Source organism: Bombus flavifrons, chromosome 6 (genome assembly GCF_040668555.2).
Source record: "Bombus flavifrons isolate JBK064 chromosome 6, iyBomFlav1_principal, whole genome shotgun sequence".
NCBI lineage: Eukaryota > Metazoa > Arthropoda > Insecta > Hymenoptera > Apidae > Bombus > Bombus flavifrons.
Genome location: NC_138447.1, coordinates 11,074,878 through 11,090,630, shown reverse-complemented (window position 1 = coordinate 11,090,630; position 15,753 = coordinate 11,074,878). Strand labels below are relative to the sequence as shown.

Sequence of the window (15,753 nt, the reverse complement as noted above, 5' to 3'; positions counted from 1 at the left end):
ATGTACGTTAGGTTTCTCAATTAAATATCTTTTCTCACCTCGTCCTCCTTATCTCGCTTCTTCGCCGTGTTTCCTCCTTTTCACAGATTCAAGAAATTCGCGATACAGATTTTTTCCCGCGTGAAAGTTCAACGTTCCAAGACCAGACGAAACAACAAACATGTGCGTCTCGGGATCTGGCACGTTTGCGTGTTGGAACGAATAGGTATAAGTATATGCGCGCTTCTGTGTGTGTGTGTGCGTGTGTGCGTGTGTGTATGCTCGACACATAGACACACGTATTCACCGTCGATCCTCGGCGAATTTACGAAGGCCCTTGTCGCGCGGCTGATAGTTACAGGCCTGGTCTCAATTAGTAGAACTTACGTCGCTAGGGTCCAATTAGACGTAGGCTAGAAGCTACACCCTGTTTGCTCAAGTTTGCCGTACCTATGCACCACCGTCCGTCGGATGGGGTTGCTGCCCGTCCTGTACCTACCAAGCCTGTTGAAGGTGTCTTTTTCCTACGCTAATGACTAATTAGCAGCCTCTCCACTTCACAGTATAATGACACGGGATACAGCCTTGAGCCGTCGGCTGGGATCATTATTAAACCCCGAAATTGCAGTCGTGCCTGCCGCCTCGTGTTATGCACCGCCTCGTGCCCTGTACTTTGCCCTATCCTGCGTTCTACTCCCAACCCTGTTCAACGTGGTTTCGTATACCCTCGCCACGACGTCGCGACGCACCGTACTCGCTCGTTTCACTACCCACGGCTCGATCCACGGCTCGAAGGACACGCGGCAAGATGCGGAACGTGACTCGACGAGGATGAGGGTGCGTTCTGATTTCGCCTACCTCTTATACGCACAATCTTTACTTCCTATCTTTTTTCACGTTGGTCTGCTTCTATATCTTTTCTCTTTGTTTTCCATTCCTTTTATTATATCATATTCTCTTATACGTCCTCCTGATTATATTTTGCAACCTCTTTCGAAAGATTCGATGGAGCGTACAAGTTGTATATTTACATTTGATCGACTGGTTTCGCGGAACCGGATAAGGGATACGCGTGAAATTACTCGTTTAATTAATTCAATGTTAAACGCAATTAAACAGGTTTCCTCGGCGCGCGCATGCTGTTCTCAATTACGCATCAGTATTTCAGGACACATAATACGAAACGAGAGAGAGAGAGAGATACCATCAGGTGATCCTGTGATCCTGCAACAAAATCATTGGTTTTTACTTCGGTTTTTAAATTAATTTCATAGATGAAACGTACATTTCAAGCCACGCTATAGTCCATTTCCAACCCTTGGCATATTATACGACGCCCATTCTCTCGCTTATTATACAACGGACAAATTCGTTTCGTTCTATGGAATAATACTTTCCCACCCTACCAGCGCGGCCCCGTGCTACAAAACCGTTCCTTCCTCCTTCCTTCAACCGTTTCTTTTACATTTATTTATTTCCTAAACGTCCGTCCCCGCTGGCTACTTTATATTTGACATTTTTATTAAACCAGACGGTAGCCCCGTGTGTCCGTAGCGACAGCGCGTATCTCAGGGATGGCAATGGCAGTGGGGACGCACGAGGCACAGCCCCGCCGTGTTATCCCATATTGCTGTTAGGGCAGTTTCGTAATCTCGCGAGGGTGCCTCCTTATATATCGAGCGAATAAAAAGTTGTATCCGTCGCGCCGATTCGTCGATCGTCGCGTCCGGTTTTCCACCCCTTGTCGCGCGGCTCGCTCCATTTCTCCGGCCACGAAAGACAGTCAGTGCGGAAACGATGGGATATTGTATCGCATCCAGAATCACCGGTACCTCCATACACGTCCCCTCCATAAATCAACTTTTCACTTTACGATTCCGTTACGTCCGAAGGCGGCAGTACCCTTTGCGTCGTTTCTTGCGCGAGAACGATTTTACGCGGTCGATCAACGGCGGTACGCATCCCACAGAGAGAGTTTTCTCACTCTCTGCCAGACTGTGAGATCTCGTATATATCAGAATCGTCGAGCATCGTCCGAACGGTGCGGTCAGTCGGTTGCCGATACACTCATTGTGCATTGTCGCGAAATAATGGGACGGTAAATTGACAGAACTAGTTTCATTTTATCTAGCGTATCATCGAACCCGGGGTTTCGATAACGGATACTGCGTGACGGTATTAAATACTGCGCATGCCTGACAAATAACTGTACATCCGTGAGAAGTTCGATCGGCACGCGCAACTTGCTTCCGCTTAGGGAGATTTCTGTATCGATACACCGACAGTGTTATACTATGTACCACGCGCACATATGTAAACGCAACATACTATGTTGCGTTTTACTCCGGTTACGATTCTTCCGGGTGATCGCGGGCTGTCGGCTTGCTGCGCGAAATTTTCTTTCCTCTTTGCCGCTGGAATTTCGTTCATACCTCTTTCCCTTCTATTTTATGTTCGCGACACGGATTTTCACGTCCGCGCGTTCGATATCGTCTCTCGACGATATCGTGTCCGATAGGGAGAAAAAAAAGAAGCGTAAGGAGCCGTTGGAAGGGGTCAGAGAAAGAGAGAGAGAGAGAGAGGGAGAGAGACAGAGAGAGAAAGAGAGAGAGAGAGAAATCCGTAGAAAAAATGGAGCGCACAGATCGTTTGACGAATCACGAGGTGCCTCTTGGATACCAACGTAGTCGGGGCACGCTAAGAGGGGGCCAAGGGGATACGCGGTAGAGGGATGATGTTTTTTTCCTCCGCGGCGCCTCTTTAATTTGCCCTCCAATTAACGGACGGGGTCCTATTTGAAAAATACCTGCCACGAGGGCTGGCAATTATACTCCTTCCTTTTTTTTTTTTTTTTGCGCCACGAGCGCGTTATTAGCGCTATCCGTCGTTCCTCTTGCTCCTCCTTCTCCCTCATCTCCCATACTCCTTTCTTCCACCATCCTCCCACTTTGTCGTCATCCCTCCAACTTCATTCCTCCTCTTCCTCGTATCGTCGAGTCGAGCTGTTCCTCTTCGTTCCCACCATCCGCTCGTCCCTATCCCACCCGCACTCTCTGTCACCCTCGCTTTTTACATGCGTGTGGCCGCGTTCGCGTATCCGCATCTGCGTCTGCTTGTATGGGTGGTTATATATGGGTGTATTGCAAAATGTGCGAGTGCTGGTGGTCCAAAGGGGGAGGACACGCGGGCGCTCGTATGCGGGAGAGAGGAGTGGCGACGCGGTGAAGAGAAAGGGAGAGGAACAGGGACAAACTGTTGGAAGAGGGAAACGAGAGACAGAGAGGTACAGGGAAGAGGGTATAGAGAAGGTAGGAGAAGGAGAAAGATAGGGAGGGTGGGGAGGGATGGGGCCGGGGTGCTGGCGAGTTAGAGGAGTGGCGTTTATAACTCGTGCCCGGGTCTCCAAGCTTTGAGAAGGCCAATTAGCAGCATAAAGCTACAGCTCGGCCCCGGGGCCGAGGATGTTTGTATGTAATAATGGATTGTTACTCAAAGTATCCGGCTAATTAATTAAGCCCCCGCGCCTCGCCGTGCAGCCACTCACCATTTTAGCCGGCCGCCCTCCTTCCATCGGATCGCCTTTAGAACGCGTTCGTTCCTGCGAATGTGGTTGTCCGTGTTTCTCTCTCGTACCCGCGCTTTTCACCCTCGCCGAGCCACGTCAGTTCGAACTACGAACGATTCCTCGCGATCGATGCTCCCGCCAGTGGATCTGCGAAACGCGGCCAACGGATTTCAATCTCGATCCTTCGGCTCGACGTCGATTTCTTATCGATCGAAATTTAGATCCTTGGCAAATCTTCTGACGTAATGTTTGATATTATTCTATGCAATTATTTTCGATTAAGGCAAGACATTTACGACGTTCGTGGGAATAGCGGAATCGATCTATCGAAAAACGCAAGTACGGGAGATTTAGCGCGCGTCGTCGGACGACCGGTCCAATTAGCGTGGATCGTTATTGCATGTTGTCGGCCACTTAGCAGACGCTTATTATCGCGACGTACGTGTACATTACGCGGTGGCTGTCTGCGGGCTCATTGTTAGGAACGCACAATGGCAGAGAGACACGATTTACGATGTCGCGGATTTAACGAGTCGACGTTCTTGTTCCGTGTTGCAGACGGCGTTCTAGCCGAAATCACGATGACGATGGACGTGAGCAAGTCGGAGCCGAGTAAAAATGGCGCGACGCAGCACGAATGCGCTGGATGTGGGAAAGCGATCACGGAAAGGTAAGACGATCGCGGTCTTCAATTCCTACTTTTATTTCTTTCGTGAAACGAAACGGAATGAGGTACAAACAAAGATACAAATTGAACGTAAAATAGAGAAGGACGCGATTGACGAACCGTGACGAATTACTTAAAAATATAAGACGGACGATTTAGAGAAACTTTCTAATCGGTCAAAGGATAAGCTTCTTCCGAGAACCGCGGTCAAAGATCAGTTTCGAGCACGACGAGTTACTGGTCGGTAAGAAGGAAAACTATGGTCGGTTCTTCAGGTATCTCCTCAAGGCCATGGACCTGTTCTGGCACGAGGACTGTCTGAAGTGCGGGTGCTGCGACTGTAGGTTAGGAGAGGTCGGTTCTAGTCTGTTCACCAGGGCCAACCTTATCCTCTGTAAGAGGGACTACCTCAGGCTGTTCGGGAATCCGGGACACTGCGCGGCCTGCAACAAACAGATACCGCCGTTCGAGATGGTTATGAAGGCCAGGTCGAACGTCTATCACCTGGACTGTTTCGCTTGTCAACAGTGTACTCATCGGTAAGTTATTCAGCGCAAGAAAATCCTTCGATCGATTCGATTTACATATCGTTTCGCTGTAAACGTCAATTTTTCTGTCGTTTTTCTTTCTGTCTTCTCATCCTACGATCTCCGTTTACGTTTCTCTGCATCGACGATGCAAACGACGAGGGAAAGGGAACTGTACGCATGCAAAAGTAACAAAGACGAGCAGAGTTGGGGATGAAGAAAAATAGTACGACGGTGAAGGGGTATAGAGAAATACAGGGGACGAAAAGAAAGAAGCGAGAGTACGGTTTGCGAGAGACACAGTCCGCTCGGGAGTTGCTTTACAGGTCAGCTGGGAAATCACCCTGTGCTCTATCCGTCGCGACCTCTTCCTCCGCTCGCGCTAGCATTCCACGCAGCAGGAGGCTAACTTCTCGTCGCATTATTCCCTGCGACGCTTTCCACCCCCGCCAGGATCCTACCCCTGAGACCAGTTATGTAATTATCCAGATACTGCTGACATTTTTGTATCATATCGCACCGTGTAACGTAGACAGACAGAAACAATGGCTAAATGCCGAACGAGAGCTCGCCACGTTTCTGGTTCAGCGTCTCGCGATGGACGACGAGAGGAAGGATGCGGTGGCACGCGCTGAACAACGAAGTGGAAATTCACAGCACGAGTCTTCCTTTCTGAGTTCGATCCCTGAATCACTCGGGAGATTTTATTTCAAACGTAGATCGAATCGCTTCGTTTATTGTTCGCCTCTCGTCTTTCGCGATTACCCTTCGCTTCGTCCTCTCGATGATCATGTTTTATTAAAGTTCCGCAATTTGGCTCAAAGCGATCTTTCTCTTCCTCTACCCTCCATCCCTCCCTCTCTTCTTTTCCTGTTGATCATCCGGTCTTTGCCATCTGACGCGTAAATTACAACGGACCATGCGGCGAGTAATTTGCCCGGATGCGAAATTTTATTGCCGTTGGTAACCAGGCTCGAGTAATTTCGCGACGTTACCCCTATCGTTTCTGCCGGTGCTTCGCGATTCCGTATCTTCCACGTTGCTTGCTACTTTGGCGAATATCCGGAACAAAGAGGAACGAAGTAGACGCAGGGAGACAGAGAGGGGACATGTAACTCCATGTACCGCGATATACAACGGCGACAAGAAATCGCGAGAGATATAGACGAAAGGGGACGGGGCTAGAAAAGAATAAGCTTCCGATAGAAATGGCGGTCAATGTAAAACGGCGAAACTATGGAACCATGGTGAGACACAATGCCGACTTATTGACGAGATGAAAGGTTTCGAGGGTGGCAAAAGCGGGTGGTTGGCAGCGGTCTCTGGTTGTACGTAAGAGAGCGCGAAAGAGAAAAAGCGACGAGCGAGGTGGACGAGACGACGAGAGGTCGAGAGGAACCTCGTGCACGAGTAGGAGAGGGAGAAGGCGAAACGGAACAGGAGAATGTAGTTTGGAGCCAATAACAGTGGCTCGTCCAGGCGTGCGACAAACGTTGTACAGCTTCTCAAACAATGCGAACAAAAGGGCATCAATTTTACGTTTTTATCGCGTGGCATTGTCTGTCTTCGACAATGGGCCGAGCGGGCAGCGACGGAGCCGCGCGCCGCCATGCCCAAAGCAGTGTCGCGTTCATCGCGGTACAACCGACTTCAACGAAATCGACGAAAACCTGCTTTTGTCTCCGTGATTCACCCCGTGTCAGAGAGTGTTGCACACACGCGACATTCTTGCGGTTCGGTGCAAGCCTTTTCGCTGGATCCCCGGGACCAATAGCCTCCGCGATTGCCCGTTTCGCGGAACCATTCGCTTTGAAATATTGGACGAACGCGTTTTCACGCTGGATAACCGGCAACCTAATTTCCATTACAGTTTACCATCGTAGCTTTGTTCGGTTCGCATCGGAACGATGGTTATCTATGAGAAATCCGAAACGTTCTTAATACATTGACAATTTTTTTCTCGGTTTAAAAGCTAAGTTTATGTATAAAAAATCTTGTCGTTGTCCGGTACTTTTTACGTACGATACGATACTTTGAAAAATAGAACCGTATATATTCAAGAATACGAGACCTACAAACCGTCTTTCGCTTTAACCGAACGAAATTGCCGACGATTAGATTTCATTGGTAATTTAGCGTACCGCCAATCCCGCCAATTATTCCCGTTTGATCGAAGCCCCAAACGTTCCGTGGCCCGGATCGAAACGATTCCGGGCGTTCTCGGTCGGATTTAGATATTTCCCGTGGTAGGGGAAGAGAAAGAGAAAGAGAAAGAGAGAGAGAGAGAGAGAGAGAGTGAGAGAGGGAGAGGGTGGATCGTTTCCAATTATTTCGTCGGTAAAAAACGGACGGGTGAACTCGAGGAGGGCAATTATACGCGGGGCGCCGCGACGTGTAACGCGACGACTTAGAGTTTGCAATTAAACAGCAACAATTACACGGGGTAACTTTAGACTGTAATAACACAGAATAAAGGGTTGCCGGTGGCGGTGCCTAGCCTACCACCCTCCTGGTTAGAGGATGATTTACCGATCCAATTAGATATCTCTCTCTCTTGCTCTCACGCTCTCCCTCTCTCTGCTCCACCAATACGCAGAAAATCGCGTCGTGTGTGTGGAGGCAACTTTCTACTTACACACGTTTATTCGTGCGCGCGTGAACGACAGAGAATACGCGTCCCCTCGACGTTTCTTCGATCCTCTTGAGGAGACGTCCGGTCAAATTTAACGATCGCCCAGTTAATGCCCTCGCCGACTACAAATTGCAGTTTGCCGTCGTGGCGTCGCTAATTCGACGTCGGCCGATTCTTCGTGCTCGAGCATCGTGTATCGCACAAGCCGCGTCCGGTTAATCTAGAAAAATTTGAAGTAGGTGTTGCAAAAATGATCTACGTCTTTCGTAACTTTGCTTGTTTGTCCTCGGACGAGAACGACGATCGTTTCTATAGAAGTACGTATGAAGTAAATACGGGATTGAAAGTTGTAAGGAACAGTCGATTACGACATGTCATTGACAGTTCTTACGTTGAATCGCAATTAGAAGAGATACGATAAAGTCGACTTAACGGGTCTCGCACGTTTATACTGCACGGCAACGGATGCGGGAACCTGTTTTAAAGCATATTAGCTATAACCGCTTTGAATACGATTATTACTTAAAACCACCGTCGTATTACGATCGTCATCCTGTGATACGTACTTGCAACCAGTTAGCTTCGCATCGGTGAAAGCTTGATACTTAGTCTTTGGATACTACATTTGTACCCAGGATCTGTTTAACGTTGAGCCATTCCTCCTTAATGAAAAAAAAAGGAGCAAAACATTCGAAAACCTGCACTTACACCATGAGCACGTCATTAATCGTGCACGGCTCGGTTGTTCGAGCTGATACGCTTAATTTGCCTGGCAACGCCTTGCAGCTGGACGAGAGAAAGAGAGGGACACAGAATCGGGGAGAGAAAGAGAGAGAGAGCTGTTTAATCCTCTTTTCTGCGCCGAGGAAACTCGTCCCGTTGCGGCAAAGGCGCAAATTAAACCGGTAACGCTGCCACCGGGTCCCCGGACGCGATCGCGACGTTGAGACGCGGCGCATATGCAAATTTTATTCAAGAAACCTGTGTCCCTTCAAAGAAAAAGATTCACAGAGACGGGCAACGGTGAATGTTTTATTTCGTTGGCGTTGGTCTGAAGCAGAGACGCTCCGGGAATGTTACAACTGCATCGAACACGTCCCGTAAAGCGGAATCTAATGGGGTCACGCATTGGCACTGGTTACTTTATTTATTTACGCGATACCCGGCTTTCGAGGTTCCGGTCGTCCGTTTTCCGCAGTGGTTGGACGTGTCCGATTCTTCTCCAATTCTCGTGCGTCCAGAGCCTTCTGGCTTCAGCGAGCTCCGGCGACCCTCGTTAAACATTCGCCCGTAGCGATCTCCGAGACCAGCTTCCTCTATGGATTGAAATTTTCTATGTGAATCAGACTACGAACCTGGTCTTTCGATACCAACCACTGTACCGATCCTCTCTGCTTCAACTTCGTGGGTGGATTAATATTTCAAGCGCGCTGTTGTTGCGGTACGCCATTGGTGACTTGCAGATACGTGACGGTTCTCTACCAGACTTCGACTAGTCTTTGCCTCGAAAACTATTGGCAATGTAACGCTGAAAATTTTAAATGGTGAATAAAATTGTAAAGTTTTAGGCTATGGTTAAAATATATGCGTGTTCTGACGAATTGTCGTTCGACAAGACAAACTCATAGGAGTCTGCATAATAGTTACTATATATTTGATTGCTTCGAGCAATGGAACATTTAGAGGATGAAATCCATACGCTCATAAGACTCTACAGTTGCTGACGAAAGAATTCAGACGCTTGTAGGAACATTTTACAAATGTATCAGGTACGTGTGCTACACGAAACATTTCTAAATCTCCTTAGCGCTGTAATCGGACTCGACGTTACATTGGTAAAGCTTGAAACAATTCTGAAGATGTACATGCAATCTACGAGATATTTAGTACGAATATATATTTCACTAAGATCATAAAAATATTTAAACAGTTAGTATTCGCTATATTAGTAAGCTTCGTTCAATGGGACCATCTTAGATACTTATTACCATATTTAAAATGGCTACTTCTTCATATGGTATATACAGGGTGGTTGGTAACTGGTGGTACAAGCGGAAAGGGGGTGATTCTACGCGAAAAAAGAAGTCGAAAATATAGAATAAAAATTTTTCGTTTGAGGCTTTGCTTTCGAGAAAATCGACTTTGAATTTTCGCTCGGTACGCGTACGGTACGTTATAACGGATCTCACTGTAGATCGTTGTCTCGATGAAAAAATTAAAAAAAAAATGTTTATTCTATATTTTCGACTTCTTTTTTCGCGTAGAATCACCCCCTTTCCGCTTGTACCACCAGTTACCAACCACCCTGTATGTTTCCAGTAAATATTTTGGAAACTTTATGCGCATTTGAAATTTTTTTTCCAGTATAATCATGATACTCGTGTTTCATTGTAGCAATAACTTTTCTACGACATACACGATGTACATATTGCACATTACATACGATAAGTTCGGGGACTTTTGTGAGTCACTGTATACATATATGTACCTATACCTATTCGTCAGAATTTGCTATTTTGCTATTTTTCCATCCTTTGCTATTTTGTATTTTTGTTCCTGTTTCTTTTCTCTCGAGCACCAGGAGGCAAATAGGTTTGGTCGTTTATTGTATCGTTAGAACACACTGCGCGCGTAATACGTAACAACGAGAACAGTTAATTAGGAGGGTTAAATTGTTGATGAAACAATGCGTTCAAAATGCTAGATGGAAAACGTTAAAGTGGAAAATCAGCGGGTATCGCGCGCTGGTATCGTGCCACGACAGACAGCTGCACCGGTTGCTAGAATTAGAGGAATGGGATTCACGCGGCATTATTCGCGCGATTATAATAGAGACTCCTGAACGAATGCACTCATGCAACAATATAATTCTGGCGGATCATAGTTATGTGAATATCTAGTTCGATCCAGACTTCACGGAGGAATGACTGAAAGAATGTAACGCGAATCGTTGGTACTTGCATTCCACATTCACGGCATATTATTATAGAAAAAGTACCTACAGGAGAATTTTAATATCGTCAAATAGTATTCAAAAGCTCAGCACTGTGAATAGCACTGTGACCTATAAAAGTAAAATCTCTCGACATTGTGCTCAAGATGGATCGTCTAACGTTTCAGTCCTGTGACAAAGTCTTTGGTCCTAATGGCACTTCTGGCAGCATCTGAACGTAAGGGAACGTTCATCTCGTAATTTCTCTACAAATTCACTTAACCAACTACCAAATAGCCAAATTTAACTGGTCATTTGGGTTACGAATCTCTTGCACATAGTAATTTCTTTACGCGTGGTTTCATAGCTGTTGAAAATCAGTCAAGGATTAAAATACGTTCAGCTTCTAATCCCATGGCTGTAGAAGTTTCTAATTAAAGAATGACCGGTTAATAACTTAACTAACCGGTCCTAGACGCGACAGTAATCCCACGATGGTCACTGGTAACCAAAGGCGTGTTGGGATTAATCGAAGTATTTAAAATGACGATAAATTTCTACCTTAAAAATTACGACCATTAATGTCATCTTTCCTTAACATATTCAATTTCCTTTTCTTAATCTGTTTAAGAAAGTAAATCACTCATTTCCGAAGCAGTTGAATATTAATCATTTACCCGGATAATGAAATCGAAACATTTACAAAACGCCAAGTTGATCGATTCTATTAATTTTAATGGACAGAATACACAAAATTCGTTTGATAGTTAAGCCTTAAGTATCTTATCAATCAACCCCAAAAAGCAAATAAAAAAAGCAGAAGAGAGAGGAAGGCAGAAGCAGACAAAGAATGAAATTTGAAAGAGAAGAAATCCGCGAGATGAATTCGTTGAGCGAAACAAAGTAAATAACCGAGGATGGTTAGGTGTCAGGCAATTGACAAGGAAAAGAGAGAACACCTTGAAAGCAGAAGGCCGGTTGCGGCGAGAGATGGTCTCGCATGGTGCAGACCAGAAACCAGCAGGTGACGGCCAGCTGAATAGCGAGTAGAGGAACGACAGTGAGAGGTATAGAGGTGACAGAAGGGCGAGTGAAAGAGAGAAAGAGAGGTGGAGGTGGATCAGAGTACAGCGTCATTTAGCAGACGACGCGTATAATGGGGGAAACGAGCGAAACCCGGTATAAGCTGTGCTCGTTGGGAATGGCCGCGCGCAACGCGATAATTCTATTTGCCGTACGATTATGAGAGTATCTACCTCGAACCAGACTCTGCCGCTCTCGTATTTCGCTCTCGTATTTCCTACCGGGATCAAAGCGGATGTGAGACCGCTCGCGGACAGAAGCCCGATAATAATTATTTGTCCGACGCGTTGCGATACGCTCGTTATCCAACGCTCGTCCCCTGCCACCCTTTGTCATTGTTTCTCCTTTTTCCCTCCCCCCGATTTTTTATTTTTATTTTTTTTTTTTTTTGAGTCCCACTTTTTCGGATTTTCCTCCCTTTTTGCCTTTTTTCCTCCATTGTGACGATCAACCGTTTATCGACGAGCTAGCAGCGACGCGATACCTATGCGTAGTGGTTCGCGAATGAAAGAATCGTTACACACGTTCTTTTTATATCGATGATATTTTTTCCAATTTTTCTCGCCGAATAATCCCTGATTTACCTGTTGTTAATTGGCAAAAAATTAAAAAAAAAAAAAAAAAAGAAAAGAAGTAAGGCAGAAAAAGATATTAATCATATATTAAATATCTCTTCTCGCATAATGTCGCCAAGTGACAACGATCGAACAAAAGTTCAGGCGTTCTCTTTGAAGCTGGCTCGGGGATCTCGCAACGTAACAGATGACGAGAAACGTATCGCGCGGAGATCTCATCGAATCGCGGTTGGAGGCGGTGTACAAGTTGAAGCGGCGCGACACCAGTAGCCTGTGGTTTTGATTGCAGGTTTTGCGTGGGCGATCGATTCTATCTGTGCGAGAACAAAATCCTGTGCGAGTTCGACTATGAGGAGAGGCTCGCGTTCGCCAATATGTCAGTACAAACACCCGCCACGCTGGCGTACATCAAAAGGCAACTGCCTCCAGCACCGACACCGCCTGGCCAGAACATGCATCCTGGTCACAATCCACTGCAACCTCATCAGGCACTTGGCCAGTCGGTGGGTCAACATAATCACGTGTCGAACGTAAGTTAAGAGAGGACCGTAAACGTTTGAAGCGTTGTGTCACGCACGCATGCTTAAAAGCATCGACGCCTTAGTCGCTGTGTTACCACGGTCGTCGATGACAGGCGGAGCCGGTGGTATTTTAATTGGAAGCGTTACACGCCACGCCGGAAGTTTTCGTCGCGTGATCGGTCTCGTTCGCTGGCCCGAGGGACCAGCGACGTACGACGTATTTCAACTTTGCTTTTCAGTCGGAAAATGAAACGCAAAATTCGAATGCTTTTCATCGATTTAACGTTCAGGGGTTACTTATTCTTGTAAATTATTTTCTAAATTATTTTATAAATTATCTTGTTTAAATTGCGCTCATTTCGTATATAAATATAACACAATATTAAAAAGAAAGAATAGAAAGAAAAATATAAATCCGTTTCTTGCAGTCTGGAAAGTTGACTAGCGAGACATCGCAGGGGCGATGGACGTCTACTTTGCTCACTGCTTCTTCGATTTGTAATTATTTTGATTAGTAACGAAAGATTTTTAATACTCTTTTCTACAAATCGGTGAAGCCTTTCTTTCCGCTAGCCAATTTGCCAGCCGCGAACAGTAAATCTGCATGGGTCATCTCTCAAATATTAATGCAAATTCACCAAATATCAATAATCCGATTCGCAAAATAATAAGAAACAATCGAAAGAATATAAGAGAGTAGGATTAATGCGATTCATTCTCACTGAGAATAACAATTTTATGGTGCAGGGACAGATGTCAGGGAGCACGCCGATGGTGAACGGAACGGCCATTGGCGTCGGTGGACCCAGAGCTCCGGGAGACATGAACAACAACGGGCTATCGGGTCCAGCCCTCGGACCGGTGAAGCCACCGCCGATGTCTATGCAGGCTCCGACCAGCTGAAACGAGGTGTCACCCCCCCTGAAGAAGCTCAGATGTCTCAGCGGTTATTGAGGCTATTGACGCTGACCGACGAGATGAACGGGAGGTACGGAGAGGGAGTACGGGCGAGGATTAAAACGTCGTGACGAAAGTGAACGCGAGGAACCAGAGTGATAGACAGACAGGACGCATAACATGTGGATCGGTGAGAGAAAGAAGGCAGGTTGAAACGGGGGGTGGGAAAAGACGAGTCGTTCGCGACGAGAACGGAACGAAGATGGAAAAGAGAAACGAGATGGTCTCCGCGACGGGTCTCGAGGATACCCGCGGAGGATCGGACGTTTTTGGGGGAAATATTCGTTTAGAGGTTGGGAATAATCACTGTGATCGCGAATTGTATGAATAAATTTATGGAAAGAGATACGATAGGAGCTGAATAGGACGTGGACATCTCGCGAAAGCGAAGAGATACACGTTTAATACACGTCTTGTAATATACGGTACAACATGTAACATGATAAAAATAGGCGATTTATGTAAGATACGTTTCTAGCGAGGAGAAGAGCGATTAGAAGCGTGCGAGTAAGAGTGGAAGGACGACCGAGTGAGAGGGTGAGCGAATGGGGCAGAGTTACTTGTAAATATCTGTATCTGTCGACTCTGCGACACCGAAAGACTATCAGTATACGCAGACCAATCGAACGAATTTCCATAGTACTCGCGATTCGTCGACATTCGACGTTTGACGGCCGATCGAGAAGACGAGTGTCGGATAAGCGGAGGAAGAGAATCGTCGTAAGTTTGTTCGTAAGTTACTGTTTGCTGTTTTTCAATTTTATCGTCGGCTCGAGACGGAGGTCTGTGATTCGCCTGGACAGAGGCGAACGAACGTTCGATTAAATACCAAAGGTAAAATCGAGAGATGTTGTTCCGTTCGAGGGGAATCTCGGCGGCGCGAATGTGACGAATCTCGAGACGTTCCCAAAATGTCGGTATACGAGGCGCAAGCAAAGGCGTACACGATGGCTAATACCAAAGATTAACGATGTAAGTTTCGATGCCCCTCGGGAGAGCAAGTCGACGTCTCGGATTTCGAATATTCCTTTCTCGGTGATAATGGCGGTGACGGTTTACTCGAGCAGCCCGTGGTTACTTGCCGAGTTTCGCGGAGAATGCATCTTTAACGCGGTCTGCGATCGGGAACTTGCGAAACGAGGGGCTTAGTCGCGGCTTTACGCTTTAACGCCAAAAGACGAGCGAAAACGGTCCAGACGAAAGGAGAAGGAACAACGAGGAAAAGAAAGGAAAAGAACGGGAATAAGATCAAACGGCGGCATCGATACCAAAAGACGATTGAGAAAATCCGATAAACGTTGCGTGCGCTGATAAACGATCCGTTTTGAATCACCGACGAAGCAAACCACATTTAAAGGCGCCAGAATCGCGATCGTGGTACTCGTAGAGAATTTGCCTGACCGTACGCTTATACGACGACAAAATTCATCACCCTCTCCTCCTTAATCTCGACGGAGTTGTTGACGTTGTCGTTCGATCAGACTGTCTTCACGAGCCACGTGGGACGACTCGAATGTCGCGCTGATTCTACAGGATACTGCATTTCCAAACCACCGAATCGATTAAGTACAAAAGATGTTACGCGAAGAGGATGTCCTACGAAGCGGGCGTGAGGTAGCAACCTGTGACGAAGAGAAAGAGGGAGAGAAAGAACAAAACCTACACGAGTGATTCGCGCTCCGAGTACGCGCGACAGAGCCGAACACACTTTCCTCTCGTTTTTTTTTTTTTTTTATCCATCTGTATATAAATATCATTTATTAGCGCACTACTAATATATTTACCGCCTCTATAGAGGCTTCTATTACTACCGAGAAAATATAACATTCTTATAAATACAAGCAAATCGTGAGTTTCAAGCGTGTGTTCATTTCGTTTCCAGGATCGGCCGGTACCTACAATGCCGAGTACCATACGCCGTCGTCTTTTTACTCCTCTATTTATGACTGTTTCCGCGACGTTTGCTCCCCTCCTTCTTTCCTTCTCTCTTGTTCCTCTTCGACGAGAAAGCGAAATCGCGACACGCCGTAGAAGAGATCCACTGATTTGTGCGGGCCGTATTGCCCGCGTGATACAGGGAAATGGTTAGAGACGGAGACGGGACAGGGCGAGGGTGGGGGTGGAGCGAGGGAAAGGGGTGAGGGTGAAACAGGCAAGGGGAGGCAACGCGATTTCCCTAATGCCTTCCAGCCCACGGAGTTGAATGTTATTATGCACGGTGAAGACTTTATAATAGGACGTTGAAACTCTTTAAAACTCGCGGAGAGCGGATCCTCTACCTCCCCCTCTCCTTTCGCATCGTTGCGCTACCCCTC

General features: G+C 46.6%; 1 protein-coding gene across 4 annotated transcripts in view; it reads left to right on the top strand.

Annotated features, from left to right (window-relative positions):
• LOC138181012 (LIM domain only protein 3) overlaps positions 1-15,293 on the top strand; it is a 68,349-nt gene extending 53,056 nt beyond the window's left edge. For 3 of the 4 annotated variants that reach the window (XM_069115462.1, XM_069115460.1, XM_069115461.1), the window contains 4 exons: positions 4,103-4,214; positions 4,487-4,750; positions 12,250-12,490; positions 13,229-15,293. In XM_069115462.1, the coding sequence (XP_068971563.1) occupies positions 4,126-4,214; positions 4,487-4,750; positions 12,250-12,490; positions 13,229-13,384 (750 nt within the window). In that variant the 5' untranslated portion in view covers positions 4,103-4,125 and the 3' untranslated portion in view covers positions 13,385-15,293. The remainder of the gene's footprint in view (positions 1-4,102; positions 4,215-4,486; positions 4,751-12,249; positions 12,491-13,228) is intronic. The other variant, XM_069115463.1, reaches the window with a different exon arrangement.
• Positions 15,294-15,753: the final 460 nt, after the last annotated feature.